We start from the raw sequence: 20,231 nt of genomic DNA on the forward strand, positions 1-20,231 counted from the left end.
GTGAGGGAACCTATTCATTGTGTTTCTTTCCATTTGTCTGAAACTATGTCGAGTAAGGACAAGATATTTGATGACTTAGTTAAACTCAGATTAACGCTTTAAACAAAAAAAGTTAGTCCTCAGTTCTGTGACTGCCATGTTGCTTCACTGCTAGGGAAGATACATAACTGCATATCTGGTTGGCAATCAGTGGTTTGACGGCCCACACATCTGACCTCTGTTGCAACACATTCTAAGGATTCAGCTAACTTCAGTTAACCCCAAATCCATCATGTTTACTGTAAATAGCTTCTAGGAATGAAGCTGTGTCGCCTAACACACTTTAGTTTAGCTGCACATAGTGGTAAATATGTAGCCCTGTAACATGTATAGAATGTAAAACCTCTTGAGGTAAATTAGTAACACTGAGGTATAAATTGACCGGAGTGCAAATGACAGGCGGAAGAACAAAGAAAAAGAAATATGAACTCGACAAAAAGAAGCGCACATGCACTTTTCTTTTTTATAGGCGATCACATAGTCACAGTGAAGTCAAGACATTTTAACAGACACAGCTTTAGACATTTCTCTGCATTAAGCAATCGAATAATCTGGCTTAATAGTATAGTCCTTAAAGTCATCGGCATCCATAATTTTAGTTTGTTACTCAGAGCCACACCTTGTGTTAAAGCAGCCTTGTGTTATATGAAGGCATACCAGAAAAAAGTCGGTTTAACACTTAGGTTCTCACTGCAAGTAAAAAAGAAAAAGGAAAAAGAAAAAAGAAAGCAAACCAACACTCCCCCAAAAACTCAAAAAAACAAAAACATGTTGCTAATGTGGTACAAGTGTGGATTAGCTCATTAGTTTTATATCGCTAATCGCTATATGTTGTGCATAAAAACTGGATGATAAGGTTCCTCAGACAGGAAGAAAAAACGGTCTGAAAAAAATGAACCTCACGTTATACAAATTATAATGTCTACTAAGCTAACACCAGTGTGATCAGGTCCACTCATTAATGGTCGTCTTGTCAGTCAGTAGCACAAAATAGATGAACTCTCTTAACGTTACCTCAGGCTGGTCGCAGTACGCCATCACACTTATTTCACCATCAGACACTTGTAGTGCACCGAGTGCTTTATAGAAAATAAAGCCACAATAAATTAAAACCAATATGATTAACATTAGAAAGCGTGTATTAATCAGACTAGGGTCAGAGGCCAGAGGGTGCTGGGATAGTAAGAATTTAAAACAAATTACAATTTAACAAAATAAAAAAAGAAAACGCTGTTTTTGCAATAGCAGCATCTGATATTTTACTTTTAAACTTACAAAGGCTGTGGCTGTTTGGTTTGTTGTACTCTCTTCCACTGCTAGAGTGAAAAATGAGATCAGATTGTCGCCCATTTGATCCAAAGATGTTGTTTTTTTCATAACATACCCAACCAGTTTCGACTTCTTAGCAATACAAAAGAGACACTTGTGTTTTCTTATGAATGTTTAACAGGATGCATTTTCTTTGTAATTAGACTTAAAGGTAAATTAACCACAAAGGCTACTTCACAGCGGCGAGCAGGTATTTACAGCCGGGTATGTATTCAACAGTGAAAGCAGCATGCCCACTGCACAAAAATAAGCTAATATAAACACAGAAGTCAGTCAGTTTCCATTCAGTTTTTAGATGGGAGTGTCCGATGAGTGCCTAAAAATGATGACTTTAACCGGATTAGTAAGCAAGTGACGTAAAGAGTGTATTCTTTCAGTTGTTTGAGGCCATCCTTGCTTTGAGGCGGTTGATTTTGAGAGGGAGGAGGCCGGCCATCTCCTTACTCAGCTCCAGCTCTGTCTCCACAGTGGCTCCTGCCTCAGGGTTGGCCTCACAATACTGCACCACATACCTGCACAACAGGTGGAAGATGGAAAATCAAACATCATGGCAACTAGCAGGATGCAGTTGATCTAAATAAGTCTTTTTCTATTCTATGTTTTGTGCAATCTTAAAGTCCTGCCAACTATTTTTATATCTAACTGCCAAAGTGCTGGGTGAATATTCGTACTTGTAGTTTTCCAGAGATTTGTTTAGGTTGTCCAGTTGAACAGTAGGTGAGGTGCTGATGAGTCGGCTGTGTAGTCGAGCCACTCTGAAGCGTGCGACCAGAGCTGGTCTGAGAACTTCCTCCTCCAGGCGCTCTGGAAATTTCCCTTCTGGAGAACACAGAGAGTCTAAGAACATCTGGAAGTACCTGAAGAGAAGAAGATACAGAAATTACTCAGACATGAATAAAACAGACCCACAGAGAACAAATAAAAAAGTACTTACTTGGCAGAGGCAGAGCAGAGATGGTTAAATTTCTTAATGGTGTGGTTATCTAGAGACTGTGTGTCTGCTTGTCGGTTGGCCAATGCAAGTTTTAGGTCCATCATTTCATTGTAGGTCTCAGCCAATTCGAACATCAACTGTCTGCGGATCATTAGGTAGTACTGTGCGTTCAAGTCTACAGAGAAGGAAAGAAAAGTTAAGTCAGCTAATTGGTCATTTGCCTCTGTTCTTCCTCAACTAAACTTCATTAGAAAAGACATGACAGTGTCTTTAAAGAAGTACCGTTGCAGATCGGCTCCAGCATGTCCACCCTTCGTTTGTGCATCTTGCAGCGCCGCTCCAGATCCTCTTCAAAGAAGGCCAGGGATCGGAACAGAGCACTGTGATCCTGCAAAATCTCTATGTGGTCTGTCACATAGCCATCCATCTGAAAGTAGTCCTTGGCCTTTCAGAGTGAAACAATAGAGATACAGTCAAAAAAAGAAAAAAAAAATTCCCTTCCTCACGCTTCTCTTTATGAGTGAGTTTGGGTGGGGAACTATTGCTTTTTCTATAATATAAAAGCAACCTTAAAGCCAACCTCACACATTAACCACTGGGTCACAACACCCACGTACACATTTCAGGACCACCAAAAAGTACGGCTTTAAATACACGTTGTGGGTTCAGTGGTTGGTGTTTCTTTCTCACACATGAACAGCAGAAAAATATTTGAGCGAGGGTAAACACGAAACTGGGATCAAATCTAACTCAGGATTTTTAGTCTTCAAGATGTGCACTTAATTTTTACGTCAGCAAGAAATAAAATGACAGATCAACTGTAACGTGAAATAAAGTCTCATTGGATACAGTAAGGGTGTCAAACTCATCTTAGACAGTGAGCCACATCCAGCCTACTTTGGTTTTAAGTGAAACAAGTGAAACTCCCCTTTCTGTCAGTGTACAGCCCCATTGAATCCAAGAGTTTCAACAGAAAGTTTCAGGTTTTCTACATGATGAAGAAAGATCGCTGCAGCAAATCCAAGAAATCTGTCAACATGACTTTTTATGACTAAACTGTAAGTGATAGGCATGTAAAATGACAGAAAAATAGGTTGTTGATTGTCCTGTTTTTGGTTCATTTTTTAAGTAAGGACACATTATAAAAAACAAAACAACATACATATATATATATATATATATATATACTTCAATCATAAACAGTGAAAAAACAGGTACTTTTTTATCATTTCATTGTTTATTTATTACTTAGTTACTTTGGTTTGGTATTAATGGTCTTTACCACAGAAAGCTGTAAAATTTATGAAAACACCGCTATGCCATTCTTCAGATTTTCCTCAGTGGACGGCTAAGGTCCAGTGGGCTGTATTTAGAGGGTCAATTCTGACCCCTGTGCCTTATGTTTAACACCCTTGACATATACAGTAGTATCTTGCAGTGCTGTTTGGGCTTATAAATGCTTGCCAAAAACAAACAAATGTGTGCGTTTGTACGCTGCATTTTCTTATGTAACAGAGTTATATGATTATCTGTACATCTTGTATGGGATTATAGTGAATTATTGTGCAACCTTGTTGGGTATGTCTGTTTGCTTATATGATCTTTTCACCACTGTGTGTGTGTGTTTGTGTGTGTGTGTGTGTATACACACATACCTGTGTGACATGATTCTGTCCTACCAAGAATACAGATCTGGCCTCAGTGAAGTCCAAGGGGAACAAACACATCACCTGCAAATAAGAAAGCTAATTAATTTGATTGCTCCTTCTGCATTAGCTTGATTATTAATTTACAAAAGGCTATGCTTCATTCTTCCTTAATAGCCAGATTTTTTAACCCTCCCCTGGTTAAAAAAAATGAGTGAGACTCTGTAAACACACTGTCTACAAGGCCTGCAGCATCATGCAGAACCAGTAGCATTATTCTTCTTAACAATAATACCTACAATATTTACAGTTTTAGTATCAGCAGAAGAATTATCTGGCACAAGATTCAGACCTTCTCTTCAATGCTAGCAATAGAGTCAAAGGTGTCTTCAGAGCCAAACAGCAGAGCACTCTTCCTGCCCTTTTCTTCTTCTTCCTCCTCACGTCGTCTAGCTCTCTTCAGTTCCTCCTGACGATCGGTATCCAGCTCACCGATGTTGTCCTGAATATGCACAAACACATGCAAACAGACTGCATTTTAAGATAAAAACAAAACACCAGTGCAGATTAAAGATGCAGAAAGAGATAAACACACAGAAAAACAGATGTTCCACATGACAAAATACTCTAAGACCAAGAACGGTCAACTTGACGTGACAGTGCTTAAAAAATGTTTTAACTGAGACATGACATTCTGCTGATAAAGTTTTTGTGGTTAGTGTCACAACAAACACAATAAAGCCACACACATCTATGCAGTACCTCTAGCTGCTTCTTGGCATCCTGCAGGAGGTTCAAACAGTATTTTATCCAACATCTTGCGATCTCTGCTCTCTTCTGTCTAAGATGTTCCCTGCGTTCACTCTCTGCCTCATCTGGGTCAGACCAGAAGAGAAAAAGATGAAAAAGATGTTGAGATATGCCACGAGATAGAGAACCAAGAGCAAATATGTCTGAAGGATGTAAGGATGGCATGAGGGGTTCCCACGGACCGTGCCGAGGACAAGAATTTTAAGTTGTCCGCTTTGGGACACAGTTGCATTTTCTCCTGTTTGACTCAGTGTAGCTGATGATGGGTACAAAAGCAAATGAGCAAGAATAAGTATTTCAAATTAAGTTGGTATAGATAATTACTCTCTTGTGCTGCAGCCTCAGAAGGAACCTCGCCTGCCAAATCAGAAATAACAGTAGCTGCTGAGAGGCAATGTCTGCCTTCCATGTAGCGGCCCTAGAAAACACAAAAGCACAGATAACTACACACCCATTTCTCATCACTTCATCTAAAACAAACTACTGTGACAGGCATGGCAATTAAACCAGACACTAAAAATATGCTTCTGTACATCTGAACCATAAGAAAATACTTTAAAAAAAAAAAAAAAAAAAAAAAAAAAAGCAAGGTAAAGGTTTATTCTCTTTGAACAGAATAAACCTTTCAAGATTTATTCCTTTTAAAGCTTAATCTTGGATATTTCTATAGTAGCAAACAACTACAAAATATGAAGACTGACTCATCTTTATTCAAATAGAAAGTGAAGCTATTGAAATGAAGAATGTCGTTTGGTGTCCGGGGTGGAGGTAGGCAGCATTAACCTGGTGTGTTTTATGTCTGCAGGAGAAATCGGAGCTCCTTGAAAAAGCACCAGGAGATAATGGAAACACCACACGGAGACTTGCTCGCTGTGTGGACGCAATATGAACCAGTGAGCCACTAATGCTGCTTAATTTTACCATGCTGTGTAAAGAGTGGAGAATAGATAAGAGGATAGCTTATCAAGTCAATATTTTTGGCTAACTGGGCCCTGTATAACGAAGTATTTCAACATATTCAGGGTATTTTTCTGTTATCTGAATTTAGTTGGCCAGGCGATAAGGATAAGAGCTAAAAAACGAGGCTAGTTATCAACCCACATGCAGTGTCTCCTGCATTTGGTTTTCTAACCAACGAACTAATCTAAAAGGGACATTTCACAGGTCACATGACTTTTGTTCCACAAAAGTCCCTATGACTGCTGCTTACTGCGGAGATGTTATCAAATGGTGATTAAGAAGCTATAAAGAACAAATAAAATCTAAAAACTGTCCCAGTAAAATCCAACACTTTTGCAAAAACAACAAAAGATGAATGTTGCAGCAATTTGTTAACAGTTAATCGTTAGCGCACAGAGCAGTAAAATAATCATTTTGTTTTTTAGTTGCCGAGTGGCTTCATAGTGCTGTTTATTTCTTAGATGACAGCTGCACATTATAGCTCGGAAACTTAAAGTTTACTGACCTATAGCCTAATTAAGCCGATGTGCTTAGTTTTTTCGGCAGATCAAAAAGGTACTCTGCAATTCAGTCCGTGTAAAAGAGACTTAGCAGCAGATTAGAATCAAGTATAACAACATTTATACATTTTCTAAATCAATAAATTAACATATGCATATTTCTGTGAGACTCAGTTTGAACTTTCAGTGGTTCTAGTAAGGGATGGCTTAAACTGGACATTATTCTCTCAGCTGCAGACTCAATACTGTTTAAGGGTTTGAGAATAAAGATTAAATATAAAAGCAGAAATGAAAAATAGACTTGATATGATGTCACCAAGGGCAGTGTAGGGGTGCTGCTTTAGGATCAGACAGTAATGCTTACACAACAATGCAACAGTTTTAAAACTGTTCCCTGTCAAAAGAAAATAATACATACAGTAAATCTGCATGTAAGAATCTATATTTATTACTGAATCAGAAACACAGTGACTTTAGATGGTGATGAAAAACTTTAGACCAAACCTACTCTGCCTGCAGAGATCCAAGGAATTTTAGGAATGGTGACGCTATGTTCTGGAGAACTGACTGATCAGTAGACGGTGATTTTAGAGCTGTTGATCTCTAATGTGGAACTTAGCCTGCTCCAGACGACGTTACAGTATAAGCTACCATGACAAGTTACTCCGGTAAGAAGTGAAACACCTTTGTAGTGCAGAAAACTCAGGGTTAGTGCTGAAATTAGCTGGATAAGACACAATCTTTCTTCTTACTACAAGCTTCTGGTCTGGCTGTGTGTGTACGCTATAGTATGTGAGTTCCTGTTAGCCTTCCACAGAACTCTTTTTTTTTTTTTTTTTTTTTCCCCTCATAAACCTATATTTTATTCATGATAGGACAGGAAAAGTATCAAATGGAACTTGGAACACTGTCATGATGCATGATGGCATGCTGTGTTGCATTTTTATCTTCTCTTTAATTGTTTGGTGATGTAAAAAGAAAATAAATTGTCAACTAAAAATCACAAGTTTCACAACCTGAGTTAGGCTTTAATCCTAATTTATTCATCTTTTTTATTTTCTGTACAATGCAAGTGATGTTGGCAAGTTTTCGATAGAAATCATCTTGAGGGCTGTCCACTTCCACTTCCAACATGGTTGCCATTTCTTGACCAGTACTTGAAAGTCTGTTTTGCCACTTGTGCATTTTGACCTCAAAGTAATACAACAACCATACATTGCCTTCTTTGTCAAAATAACTCAGAAAAGCTGCAAACACAAAAGGAATCAATCTAGAAATGCATATTATCTGAAAGGACCTTTTTCCTTATTTACTAGAGCTATTTTTCACTTTTTTGTCAAAATTCTTGCATTTGGATACTGTGTCAACTAATGTAAGCCATGAACAAACTCCTCCATTTTCATGTACAGACACATTTTAAGGTAGCTGCGACTTTGGTTGCCACTATACATGGAACCATATTTGAGCACAGTCACCTTTTTGCTCAGGAGGAGCTGAGCTTCCTAATGTCTTGATGCATGCTCAGTCATGTAAATAAATCCTAAAAGACTGATTCTGTTCATCTGAATGTATTGTTTTCGTTTTGACCAATGGGCTTTGATCAGGGGTTTTTGATCAATGGGCATGACAATTTGCATATTACTAATGAAGGAACTGACCTCCCAGCCCATTGTTCATTCAGTGGACTAGTTTCAGTTATTGTGCAAATGTACTGTTTATTTATTTATTTATTTTTTTGTGTCCCGTTTGGATCTTTAGCCATCAGAATTGTTGTCTTAAGGCCAAGAAAGATGCCAAGCGGATTTATTTTACCAAGTGGATCATCATGGCCTTGCCATATTGGTCCATTTGATTGACCTTTATTATAATTATGAATTTATTTTATTTTCAGTTGCTACAAACGGGACAGACATGACTGGGGGATAGGACAGGGAGAGAGAATGAAAGAAAGAGAGGGAGAGAGAGAAAACCAAAGGGGAGAAGAGACGGTGAGAAGGGGGGGAAGAAAGAAAAAACAAACAAACAAAAAAACACCTGGGTCACCTGTATGGAGAAAAAAAAAAACAGAAGAGAAAGCAAACAACAAAGAGCAACATAATAAAAAAAACGGCACCATCACAATAAACTAGCTAGCAGTAGATATCAGTAGATACTAAATAATAAACGATATTGTGCAGCACGCAAGATAGACAGCGCACAATGTGCTTTGAGGCAGCAGCCAAGAAAGCTGTAGTCCGCGTCTGTGAATACCCGTGTGTACACCTGTGTGCATACCTGTGTGGATCAGCATGCTTGCATTGCAAAGGTTTCTCCATGTAATGATCTGCTAGGGAGTGTGGGGAGCCACAGCCCCGTCCTCCAGGGCATGAAGCAGGTATGGAGGAGATCAAAACTCCAGACATCCAGAGGCCCCCAGAACACAAGAGACCAAGGAAGACCAACAGAGGGGCAGCCGCGCCACTGTCCCAGTAAGAGCTGAGGAGAGTCCCAGATGAGGGCTCACTCAGCAGCCGCGGAGCAGAAGCCAGGGGGAGTTGCAGTGACGCGCCCGTGAGCTCCGCCGGCAGCCAGCTGTGCCTGAGTGACCGAGCCCCAGGCCGAGAGGCCGGGGGCACCCCACCTCCGAAGTGGCCCGAGCGAGCCCCAGGCTCCAGGCCCCGATAAGCGGCCGCCAAGGAGTGAGCCGGTGTGTACCCGGACGCCCACCCCCAGACACAAAGAACCACCAACGCACCGACACCTGAGGGAGTCCGCCACTGGCAGGGGAAGTGGTGGTGGGTGGAGATAGGCCTCCAAACCTTGGAGGGCCTGAGATGTCCCCAGAGAGGTGACGTCTGATACCCAACCTGACATATAGACACAGACATACAGGCACACACAGACACAAACATCCATTCCCACCCTCATGCTCTCATATGCACTTACTCCACACTCAACCAACGTGGAGACAGACATAAAGAGACGCTGTACACACGATCACACTCCCCAAGCGTACTCTACGAACCGGGTCTAGGTACCCTTGCCCCTGGAGGGGGGAACTGCACCCAGACCCAGGTGGTGTTACCCTTTTCCCTGCGGTGGGGAGAGGCAGACCGCCCCGACTCCGCAGCAGCAGGGAGGCCCCACACTCCAGACCGCAGTCGGACGGCCAACTCCTCCTAGCCCCCCCGCTCCAGCAGGCCGCAGAGAATGGGGGTGAGAGAAGACTCCAAACCTCCCTCCACCCGCTCATTGTAGTGTTGATGCATGTGTGTTCTAAGGTGCAATTAAAACCCAGGAGGGCATGGAGCTACCTGCCAGAGAGCAGCAGGTAAGCGCATAGTCCCTCCTGCTAGCCCTCAATGTCTACGTGTATTCAAAATTGAGAGGTGGGCAACGACGCCAGGGGTGAGGTGTACACCCTGATGGTAATTTGGACTCCGTGTATCGTGCCCACCCCCAAGATCCTATATGTATGTGTAATGAGAGTGTGAGTAATGTGAATGTCTAAGTTGTGGGATAAAATTGAGGCAGGGGCAGCCAGAAGGGGAGAGAGAGGGGGGGGGGGGGGGAGCCTCCTCTGCACCCTGGTGACATACCCCTACTCCAAGGCCCTGCGTGTGTGGGTGGTTGTGGTGGAGCGGGGAGAGGGAGGCAGCTGGAGATGGGGAGGGAAGGAAGGGAGGGGCAGGTGACCCCTCCCTGGGGCCAGCTCCCCCGCTGACCCCAGTAGGCACTCCCATACTCCGCGACCCGCCAGGGAAAGGGGGCCCAGGCCCATCCAGACCGGGGCCCAGCGCAGCAGCGCCTCCCGGCCCCACAGAGCCCGGGACAGTCCACCTAACCCCACCACAGAGAAAACTGCACCCACCCCACCATCCACTCATCTTCCAGACTACATGAGACAATAGACGCCCAGGCTGAGATCTTCCTCCACCTCTCCTGTATCTCCCCCTCCTGCAGAGAGAGTTCCTGAGGAGAGGAAAGCTCCTGCAAGGTGTGACAATCTCCCCCACCAGTTGAAGAGCCCCCCAGGTGGCTCGACGCACCGGCGGCACCCTGCGCCAGGGATGGGCTCCCATGCACCCACCCGCCCACAACCCCGGCAACACACAAACCAGGACCCAAGGCCCCGAGGCCCGGCCAGGGCCCCAGCCCAGAGACGGAGCGCCCCCAGAACCTCACGCCCATCCCGGACCCACCCAGGGGCAGACAGGCTACCAGGTCAGTAACCCACGTCCGTCAGCACAGACCCTCCCCTAGCCCCGCTGCACGCAGCCACGAGGAAACAGTCACCCGAGAGCCAAAAGAGCCCCCAACCGGACATGACCGCATGAGCCCCCCAAGGAAGATCCCTCCGGGGAACCCCCCGACGCCCTAAGCCTGTCCCTACCCCCACACCAATCACAACAGTGAAGGCGGGACCAAACTATGACCCCCCACCCCCACTAGGTGATGGAGCTGATCAAAGGAGCCCAGAGCAATTGATCGGATGTGGTGGCAGAGGCTGTATCAAGACTAATGTAATCTAATAGATAATTTCTATATTGGTTAGAATTAAGATTGTTTTTATTTTTCCAGTTCATGAGGACTGTTTTCTTGGCTATGCATAGGGCAGTGAAAACCATATGGGCTATATTCTTTTCTGAAGTGACATTATCTAAGCTGCCCAACAAACACACTAAGGGGGAAGTTGGAATGTTACATTTCAGACACTTTGATAAGTCTTCACATATCTCGCGCCAAAACTTCTGCACTGGTGGACAGAACCAAAGAGCGTGAATGTAATTGTCTGGTGTATTGCCTTGACAGTGTGAGCAGTTGTTGGAAGATGTAAAGCCCATCTTGAACATCCGATGACCTGTATAGTGCACTCTATGTAGTATTTTGTATTGTATTAATTGCAGACTGGGATTTTTAATCAATTTAAAGGTTTTTAAGCATACCTGAGACCAGAAGTTTTGGTCTAAGCTGATTGATAAATCTGCTTCCCACTTTGCAATAGGAAGGGATATTGATTCATCTAATTTAGAAAAAGTGTTCTGTGTATTTTAGAAAATAATTTGGGGGATTTAAGAGTAAGGAAATGTGCCGCACTTGGTGGTGTTTGTAATTCAACTTGACTGAGGTTAAATTTCTTTTTTACTATGGATTTAATTTGTTGATATTCTAAAAATCTTTTCTTGTTGATCCCATATTGTGCAACTAGTCTGTCAAATGGAATAAATTCTGTTCCCTCTAATATATGTTCTAAGTATTTAATTCCTTTACAACTCCATTCTGGGAAATTAATCATATTATTGTTTTGTAATATGTCAGGGTTATTCCAGATAGGTGTACGTTTGCATGGGATTAATGAAGACTCCGTCAATTTTAGAAACTCCCACCATGCTGTCAGAGAGAAGCTGATGTTGATACTTTTAAAGCATTCATGTCTTTTGATGTTTGAGCTAATAAATGGTAGGTCTGAAATCTCTAGATCCTTGCATAGTGCCTGTTCAACATCTAGCCAGGGTTCATCTAAGGAGGTATGTTTTGACCATTCTGAGATGAACTGAAGCCTGTTGGCTAAGAAGTATTGGTGAAAATTAGGCAGATCTAATCCTCCTCTATCCTTGGTTCTTTGTAGCGTTTTTAAGCTGATACGCGGGGGTTTATCTTTCCAAAGGAATTTGGAAATATATGAATCCAGAGATCTGAACCAATCTTGTGATGGTTTGTTAGGGATCATCAAAAATAAGTAATTTATTTTTGGCAAGATCATCATTTTTATAGTGGCGACCCTTCCCATGAGTGATATGGGTAAAGATTTCCATCTAGTCAGATCGCCTTCTACTTTCTTTAGAAGTGGGATGTGGTTTAATTTAGTTAAGTCTGAAAGCTTAGGAGAAACATTAATACCTAAATATTTAATATTTCCGGATTGTAGTGGGGCAGAGGAAGAATTATGGAAGGAGCAGTTAATGGGGAGAACTGTAGATTTTGGCCAGTTAATTGAATAATCTGAAACTCTTGAAAACCAGTTTATTAGAGTAATTACCTCAGAGAGGTTGGTTTGTGTGTTTTGCAGAAAAAGCAACACATCATCCGCATAGAGACTGATTTTATGTTCTATGTTCTTACATTTTATGCCCTTAATTGTTGTAACCTGTCTAAATGCTGCTGCTAGAGGTTCGATAAAAATTCCAAACAGTGAAGGGGAGAGTGGGCATCCCTGTCTGTTGCCCCTCAGGAGACAGAAGCTGGAGGATGTCTGGTCATTTGTTCTGATACGAGCTGTTGGGGAATTGTATAATATTCTTATCCAGTTTATGAAAGAGTTTCCAAAACCAAATTTGTGTAGAGTTGCGAATAAAAATTTCCAGTTAACTCTGTCAAATGCTTTTTCTGCATCTCGAGATAATATTATGGTTTCGATGTTTTTATTGTATGAGTAGTCTACTAAATTAAGTAATCTACGAGTGTTTGTTGAGGAGTGCCGACCTTTTATGAAACCAGTTTGGTCAGGATGAATTAAGAGGGGGGTTATTTTCTCTAATCTCTTTGATAGAGCTTTGCAGATTATTTTAACTCTTAAGAGACAAGCGTGACTTCCCACCCTGCACTTTATAAACAAGATGGCGGCGTCCAAACCAGGACGCTAAAAAATTAGATTTTCATCTACACCATTTATAAATCAATAAATTAAGATGTCCTGCACGTGTCCAAAGCATCTCAATCTTGCCTCTCTAACTCAAACCTATATTATATTAATTTCTAATCATGTCCATACTGCTGATGAAAATCTGAGCATCTTCCACTCGGCACTGCCATCAGCTCCAAACACAGCAGGTCTCACTACCATCTTGTTAAACCTCCCTCTTTACTCTTGTTGCCATCATCTGTGACATTCTAAGTAACTCTTATGTGACATCTAGTGGTTGTGAATACTGCATGCAGCACTTTTAAAAGAAAAAGCATTTTATATAACATGCAGAATATCTTAGGTTGCAGATCAAATGTCTATAAACGACTTTAAACTGGCTATATGCTTACCTTAGTGATGTAATACTGGGATAGTGTAGCAGCATTTAGAGCCCACTCCATTGGAGTAAACTGATTTAACTGTAGCTGTCTCTGCAGGGTTGTGTGGCAGTAGGTAGCGGCACGCTCAGTTTGACCTTAGAGACAAAACTATAGTTACTATAGTTATTACAAGTAATTTACATAGCAAATTAAGGGTCAGATGCATTTTCTTGTTGTTTCATCAGTGTAATTTTGTGTGTGTGTGTATTATCCTTAAACAATCTCATACTCACCCAGGTTTTTATAAACTTGAGCAAGGTAGTACATGGTATGGGTGTAGGCCAACTCAAACCTATACACAAGGAAAGCAGAGAGAGACAAAGGGACTAAATAAAAGCAAGGAAATAGCAATAACCTGGAAATCTGCTGTGGAAGTTACCTCTTAATCCTTTCCTGGTGAGTCAGCAGGCTCTCCTCAGCAGCAAAGTACTCTGTCATATCAGTGGGAGGACTACCATCCTGAAAAAAGAAGAAATTAAATGATGAAGAGGATTTACCAATTGTGATTGCAGCCATACTGTGGGGGCAGTATTACCTTCCTGAAAACTAATATTTCAATCAGTCCTCATTTTTTCAAAAATAAACTTTTATTCAGGAAATCAGCCTTGCCTCCTTCATGTAACGTTGATAGATGGATTCTGCAGTTTCGAGGAAGCCCTGTGCAGTCTCCGTCTCATCCCGGCCTGCCCAGAGGATACCCAGCTGGTTCTGAAAACACAAGGAGACAAGACATGAGCATCAAATGATCATGCATCATCTGATGCTCCTACTATAGCGGTGTGACTCTTAAAAAAATGTAGCAGTGCTTTATTTATAACGCTTCACAAACACTCTGATGGAGTGTTTTCAAAAATCATCCATAGCATTATAATCACATGTCACAGGGTTAATACATATTCTTATCAGTGATCATACCATAACTTCTGTATGTAGTGTCATTTTTATTTATTTATGTGTTTTAAATAGCAGCTTTGTATTATTGTAAGAAAGAAACGATCAACGTTACCCTAACGTGGATAAACAGGGACACATTCGGGGACGACACTCTGCATCTCTCCAGCAGCTTCATGCAGTTCATTAGGTGCTCCTGCCCGGCTGGAAGCTCCTCCGTGTCCACATGGTTGACGCCCAGGTAGTATTCCACAGCTCCGAGTTTTGCGGCCCGCAACCCGGCTGGTGAATCACCGCTGAAGCCCTGGCCGAACAGGTCCTCTCTCTGCCCATCCACCGGCTGCTCTGTCGGCCGTTGGTCGCCGCTCTCTCCGCCGCCCTCCTCTTCACCTTCGCCCGCTTCAAAATTCTTCAGCGAGCAGTATATTTCTCTGAGAAGCTCCCTGGCTTTGTATTTAGAGCGGAAGGGGTCATTTTCTGGGTCGTTTCGTGATTCTATTTCTGTGAGATTTTGGGCGTTCGTGAATTTGTCGCAGATAGCTCTCCATTCGTTGCTGTTGAAGGACGCCATGTTGGTCCTCTTCGGCGTTCTGGCGCAGCTGCGTGCTTCTTACTGTGTTGCTGCCATCTACCGGAGGTTGCTCTCTCTGGCCATGTGAGTTTCCTTCCTTCCTCTGAGTTATTCCTGTTTTACTCCATTAAAAGCATTGCTTGCCTACATTTCGGAGTTCTATTGCAGCTTTAGATTTTAGTTACAGTTATGGTCAAATCAAAAGGTCACTTCACTTTAATCATTTTAAAAGAAACAAGGATTTTGCTGTCACATTAGCACATTCACATGAGGTGAAACACAACTTTGCACTCCTGTTTATGGCCAACAAGAATAACACACATCAAGCATAATACATACAAAAGATCAATAAACAATAAACAGGCTCAAAGTGTTAATGCTGTCTTATTTTAATAAACAGCACTGTCATATGCAAAACTAGGGCAGCAAGGGATCATTTTAGGGTGGCACATGCCACCAGTCTAGATCCGTTCCTGATGTAGGACTGCTTTCACCTATTTATGCAGGCGGTTTCTTAATGTTAAAAGGAAATGTTTCCTTCCCATTGTCAACAAGTGCTTGCTCATAATGGTTCATTTGATTGCTGAGATTTTCTCCGCATTATTGTAGAGTCTTTATCATATAATATAAATTGCCTTGAGGGGTATGTTTTAATTTGGTACCAATAAAAAAATGGAACTAAAAGATCAGAGTGCCTCTTCAACCACTGGTTATTATAGTGCAAACAAGCTATTTGTTCAGCATTAAATATGGACAAAATGTTATTGCTTAATATAGTATATATCATATATATCAACTGTTTTCACTGAAAGCCTTGGGTGTACATGTGAACAAAAAGTCATAAAGAATTCAGTTATTCTGATTTGTACTTTCTATCTTTGCGGGAAAAAAAAAAAAAAAAAGTGTCTTCTGTTTATTCAACAGTGGCAATGCTGAGTGTAAATACAGAAAGGTGACTTCTCGACTTTTCCATAGCAGAAATATCTGATGCAATTAAATGTCACTGGATCACCAAGAGTGACAGAGGACATGACTGAGACAAACAAAAAGTTCCAAGTCAAAGTAAAACAAACAAAACTCAGAGAATAAATCAATTTTGTCATAGTCAGTTTATTTTAACAAACTTATAGAATCCAAATATTAATCAGGGAAAATAACGTGAATTATTCAGTGACAATAAATTAATGGGAATGACACATAATAACACACAGTGCATGTTTGAAAAGCACCGGCAGAAGCAGCAGCTCCTCTTGTCTGGTCATGCCAGATGATAATCTAGCCAGTCTGAGTTTGTACCATGAATATACTGCTTTATAACGTGGACAGTTTCACCACATGAAAAGATGCAACTATTGATTTTGTTTTAAACATTTGTTTGAATGTATTTTGACACTTGTGGGAAGCTAGTTTGACAAGTTTCCCCACAGATATACTCATATATACAATTTACAGAATAACTTCCAACTCAAAAGACAAACAGCTTAACCCCTGTGTGTTCTGAATTTAACAAAAGAAAAAACAAAACAAAAAAAAAAAACCACATTTCAAAAGCGTGACCTCAAGTTTGCCAATATTAGACAAATAATTGTTTGTTTTGTTTAAAAGTGTGCCAAAGCAAGTAGATCTTGGGTGCAAGACATCTTACTGTCAGGCTGCTTAGCCTTGTGTACATTCTTCCACATTATATTTTGGTGCGTCATATTGAATGTTGCCAAAAAAATAAAAAATAAAATAAAAATTATAATAATTATTCACACCAATTGACCTTAATTTATAGAGCAAAGCATCCGTTTTTAATCCCTGTTTTTAGTAAAGTGGCTGAAACTTAAGGTGCAAATCATGATAACGTCAAGTTTGGTTTTTTACTAAAAAGAACGGAAGTGCAGCAGTTTACTAATTAGATAAGTTCAGAGACAAGATTTCAAGGTTTAGGTGAGTGTTGAAGCAGCACAGTGCCACTCTGGAGTCCATCTGCATCAGGGACTAAGAGCCCATCTTCTTCTCCATGCTGAAATACAGAAACGTAAGGCATTAATGTTTCTATTATCATATCTAATGTTGTTGGGGGTTTTTGTTTGCTAAAATCTAAAGCACTGCAGTTAAATGATGAAATACTGATCTGGGTTAAAGGTCACAGTGGGAAAATAGCCAAAGTAAACAAAAGCTGTACCCTCAGTCAGAATTTGAACCAGGGCTCTTGAATCAGAGTCCTGATATGTGACATCATGTGCACAGACTTTGCCAAAAACACAGTCCTCATATCTTGCAGAGTTATGATCTTCTATGAACAGGTGATTGAAAATTAGAATGTCCTTTAAAAGAAACCAACCCCAGAACAGAAAAGTTTCTTACTTGTATTTGATGAGACGGCTACCCTGGATCAGTTGGGCTGACTCATTGGTCAAATGGCAAGCGAACAGTAGCCAGTTGCGGGGTTGCACTTTGTAGGCAAACCTCATGAACAGCAGCGAATAACAGCACAGAGCTGAGGAGAGAAACCATACATTTAATAGAACCATATTTTCTTATATACCTACTACAGCTCTAACGTTAAGTCTTTATATAAGACTCTTGAACATCTTAACAGGAAAGTATGGAGATCAAAGAAAATCTTAAAACAAATCAATAGACCAGTGCAGACATCACGGCTTCTCTCAAAGCCTTCTTAGTAGCCTTGAGATAAAAGAACCACTCACAGCCCAAAATATATCAATACTAACTAAAAAATTATTAGAATACTGCATGTATACTGGATGTATCTGTGACCATCTTACCAAAGGTCATTCTGCCACTGATAATTTCAGGGCTCTTCTTCATATCTGTGATGGCAGCGATAGGAAGACCCCAGTTTGCTACAGGACCCCAGAAATGCTGCAAAAAGTCACAACAGTCATGTCAATGTAGAGAAGATACAGTTACTAATAAATTACATCAAAAGGATAAAAGCAGAAAAAGGAAAAAGAAAAAATAAGCCTAAATCTATTAAACAAGACTTTTCGACCACCACAAGCAGGAGAAATAATTAAAACTAGCATAATATTTTTTTCTTCAACCACTTTTTCTAAAGTGGGCTTTAACTCTTTCAAGCACAAAATTCATTTTAATTTAACAAATGGACAGAAAATGCAAAAACAACAAAAACAAAAAAAACCTTCTGCTGGACAAGGTAGCACAGACTCATTGTTTTAACTATATGTGAATCAGTCAAGCTTGTGCACTTAAAGCCAGACATAACCGTAAGATAAGGATCTAAAAACTCAGTGTCATATTTTTTAAGTTAACCCTGTATATGACATACAAGATCAATAAATAGTAAGGTACAGTTAAAACTACAGCCTGTCACAGAAAAGGATATACTAACAGAAAAGATGGTAACTTACTGTGCTGTTTGGCGTTTGTTTTATTTTTTTTCAGTTCCACATAAAAAAGAAAACAAATAAAGATAAGTCACAAAGACACGATGTCTTTCACACATCATTACAACTTCAAGTAGGTAGCAAATGTCAATATAATTTTGCATTTCTTAGTAAGGATATAATGAACGAGGTAGCATTTTAACACCCGCAAGTCCCTAACAAAAGTAAGCAGTAAAACTCGTTTGTGCAGACTGCAAACACACAGTAGTTTTGATTTAAAACAGATATTGCACAAGTATACACCAGACGTCATAACGCTTGCCCATCGATGGTTTTAAAGTGTTAAAACAGGCAAAGCTCTTCAAATAACAGTGATAACAACTGTGTATATTTGTGACAAACGCAAACAATGCTGACCAAAGATGCCAAAATTTGGCCTTTACTCCAAATTTCAGACCTGTGGCTAATATGTGGCATGTAAACACACTTACACATTTACCAATATCTTGACAAGTAGCAGGAGCAAATTTCTCCGCCAGCTTTTGACGCAGATTCAGACTTTTAAAGCAGTTCACCACCATCTTAAGAAGCTAACGTTGTTTCACCGTCAGGGTTCGGCCCACTTTCTAGGTTACCTGTTTGTTTTAGTGGCTTCCTTATAAGTTAACAATCAAGCTGATAATGTGGAGAAAACACGGGAGACATGGTCGCTCTTGAAAACAAACCAACTTAAAACGAAGTACAAAACTATGCATGAAGAGAGATATCAAAAGAAAAACAAACTGTTTAAAATGTTCATTAAAATTTTGTTATAACTTTAGTTAGGGCAGGTGAACGTTAGGTAACGCTGCATGACTAGCTTAGCTGCCGTGCTAACAGAGAAATGTTCCGGCTTCTGACACAGACCTCATCAAGTAGTCCCTGAACTCCTTGCTCTTCAAGTGTTCAATAGCTTTCCGTGCAATCGTCCCTGCCATGGTTTCACGTTAGGCTGGTGTCTGTCTTAGGCGAGAAGAGTGATCTTTATGTTTCTTTCTGTCGGCTGAAGGGCGACTGGGAGATCCGCTCAGAGGACGGTCAAATTTCCAACCAATAAAATTACGTTTTACGACGCTGACGTAAATACGTAGCTCGACCTCAGACGGCTGGGTGCTGCCCAGCATAACAACCAATCACTGGAGACCGGCACTCCTGTTAAAACCAACGCCCACTATGGCAAATAAATAAATAAATAAACATTATAAGATCAGATCAGAACTATTACTCCAGGTAAGGCGAAGTAACTAAAAAAAAGTGGTGAATGTGCCTTTCTCCAGTCCCGTGTAAAGGTTGGCTGACGCTTTAGGAATCGCTGGAAGACGGCATCTGACCTCTAGAACTTTAGACTACCAAAATATAGTTAGCAAAGATGTTGGTGTAAACATGTGTAAGTCAGAGAGGATATCAGAGACAGATATACTTTAGATGCTTCAACTTTTTCAGTAACAAAAAATAAGTATAACCTCCCGGGGGGGGGCGCACGTTTTTGGCGACATCAGTTAGTTTATGAGGTAAACATGGAGGTAACTGAGTTTAGCGTTTACATTTTTATTTAGTACTGTTTCAAGGTGATATGCAGTAGAAGCCAGCTATTTCTAATAAAAAAAAAAAAAAATAACGACATCTTCTTAGTTAGGAGTTTCATGATAAAACAGCTTCCTCTTCTCTGTGGAGATTTGGGTGAATGTAAAGTAACCAGAAGTAGTATAATGTGAAAGGCAGAATTCACAAACAGAATTCTTCCGAAATGGCTAAGGCTCACCTTTAACTGATTTTGAAACTACATCTGTCAGTATCTTCACGGGACTCTAGAACCAACGCTCTCAGTTCTGACACACACACCTCCTCAAGAGGGATTGGTTTATTTTGAATGATGTAGAAGTTCACACTGGAGTCACGTTGTAGAAGATCTAACCTGTATCTGATTTAGATGCATATGAAAGTAACCCTAATCAGAATTTTAAAAAAGAAAAAAAAAATTGCAATATTCATTCAAATATGTAAAAAAAAAAAAAAATTGGTTGCCTCCTTCATTGTGAATGCAGCCAAAGTTTGGGACAAGCCTAAATGTGTATTATATGTCTGCTGTAGACATATGGTTGTGTTATGATC

General features: G+C 40.7%; 2 protein-coding genes across 2 annotated transcripts; both read right to left on the reverse strand.

Moving 5' to 3' along the window:
• Window positions 1-463: 463 nt before the first annotated feature.
• On the reverse strand, window positions 464-14,804 carry LOC120721219 (kinesin family binding protein). The gene is made up of 13 exons (XM_040011404.1): window positions 14,269-14,804; window positions 13,872-13,970; window positions 13,642-13,721; window positions 13,496-13,554; window positions 13,233-13,357; window positions 5,083-5,176; window positions 4,711-4,823; window positions 4,301-4,450; window positions 3,958-4,032; window positions 2,585-2,747; window positions 2,303-2,477; window positions 2,040-2,225; window positions 464-1,880 (listed from the first exon to the last, which is right to left on the reverse strand). Exons 1-13 carry the CDS (start codon window positions 14,722-14,724, stop codon window positions 1,742-1,744), a joined length of 1,914 nt encoding a protein of 637 aa, XP_039867338.1. The 5' UTR covers window positions 14,725-14,804; the 3' UTR covers window positions 464-1,741.
• Window positions 14,805-15,814: 1,010 nt separating this feature from the next.
• On the reverse strand, window positions 15,815-19,178 carry mpc1 (mitochondrial pyruvate carrier 1). Its single transcript, XM_040011405.1, has 5 exons — window positions 18,987-19,178; window positions 18,105-18,108; window positions 17,499-17,595; window positions 17,077-17,209; window positions 15,815-16,732 (listed from the first exon to the last, which is right to left on the reverse strand). Exons 1-5 carry the CDS (start codon window positions 19,055-19,057, stop codon window positions 16,708-16,710), a joined length of 330 nt encoding a protein of 109 aa, XP_039867339.1. The 5' UTR covers window positions 19,058-19,178; the 3' UTR covers window positions 15,815-16,707.
• Window positions 19,179-20,231: the final 1,053 nt, after the last annotated feature.

Source organism: Simochromis diagramma, unplaced genomic scaffold (genome assembly GCF_900408965.1).
Source record: "Simochromis diagramma unplaced genomic scaffold, fSimDia1.1 OVJJ01000603.1, whole genome shotgun sequence".
In the NCBI taxonomy this organism is placed as follows: domain Eukaryota; kingdom Metazoa; phylum Chordata; class Actinopteri; order Cichliformes; family Cichlidae; genus Simochromis; species Simochromis diagramma.

Bases quoted from the DNA above. Each gene is read 5' to 3' on its own strand.
- LOC120721219 (XM_040011404.1), bottom strand. From the start codon at position 14,724: ATGGCGTCCTTCAACAGCAACGAATGGAGAGCTATCTGCGACAAATTC. The intron at 13,722-13,871 runs GCAAGGCTGATT...TTCTTTTTTCAG, and splicing joins ATCAACGTTACATGAAGGAG to GATGGTAGTCCTCCCACTGA. The intron at 1,881-2,039 runs GTACGAATATTC...CCTGTTGTGCAG, and splicing joins AAATCTCTGGAAAACTACAA to GTATGTGGTGCAGTATTGTG.
- mpc1 (XM_040011405.1), bottom strand. From the start codon at position 19,057: ATGGCAGGGACGATTGCACGGAAAGCTATTGAACACTTGAAGAGCAAG. The intron at 17,210-17,498 runs GTAAGATGGTCA...TTCTCTCCTCAG, and splicing joins CAGTGGCAGAATGACCTTTG to CTCTGTGCTGTTATTCGCTG. The intron at 16,733-17,076 runs GTAAGAAACTTT...TCTGTATTTCAG, and splicing joins AGCCGTCTCATCAAATACAA to CATGGAGAAGAAGATGGGCT.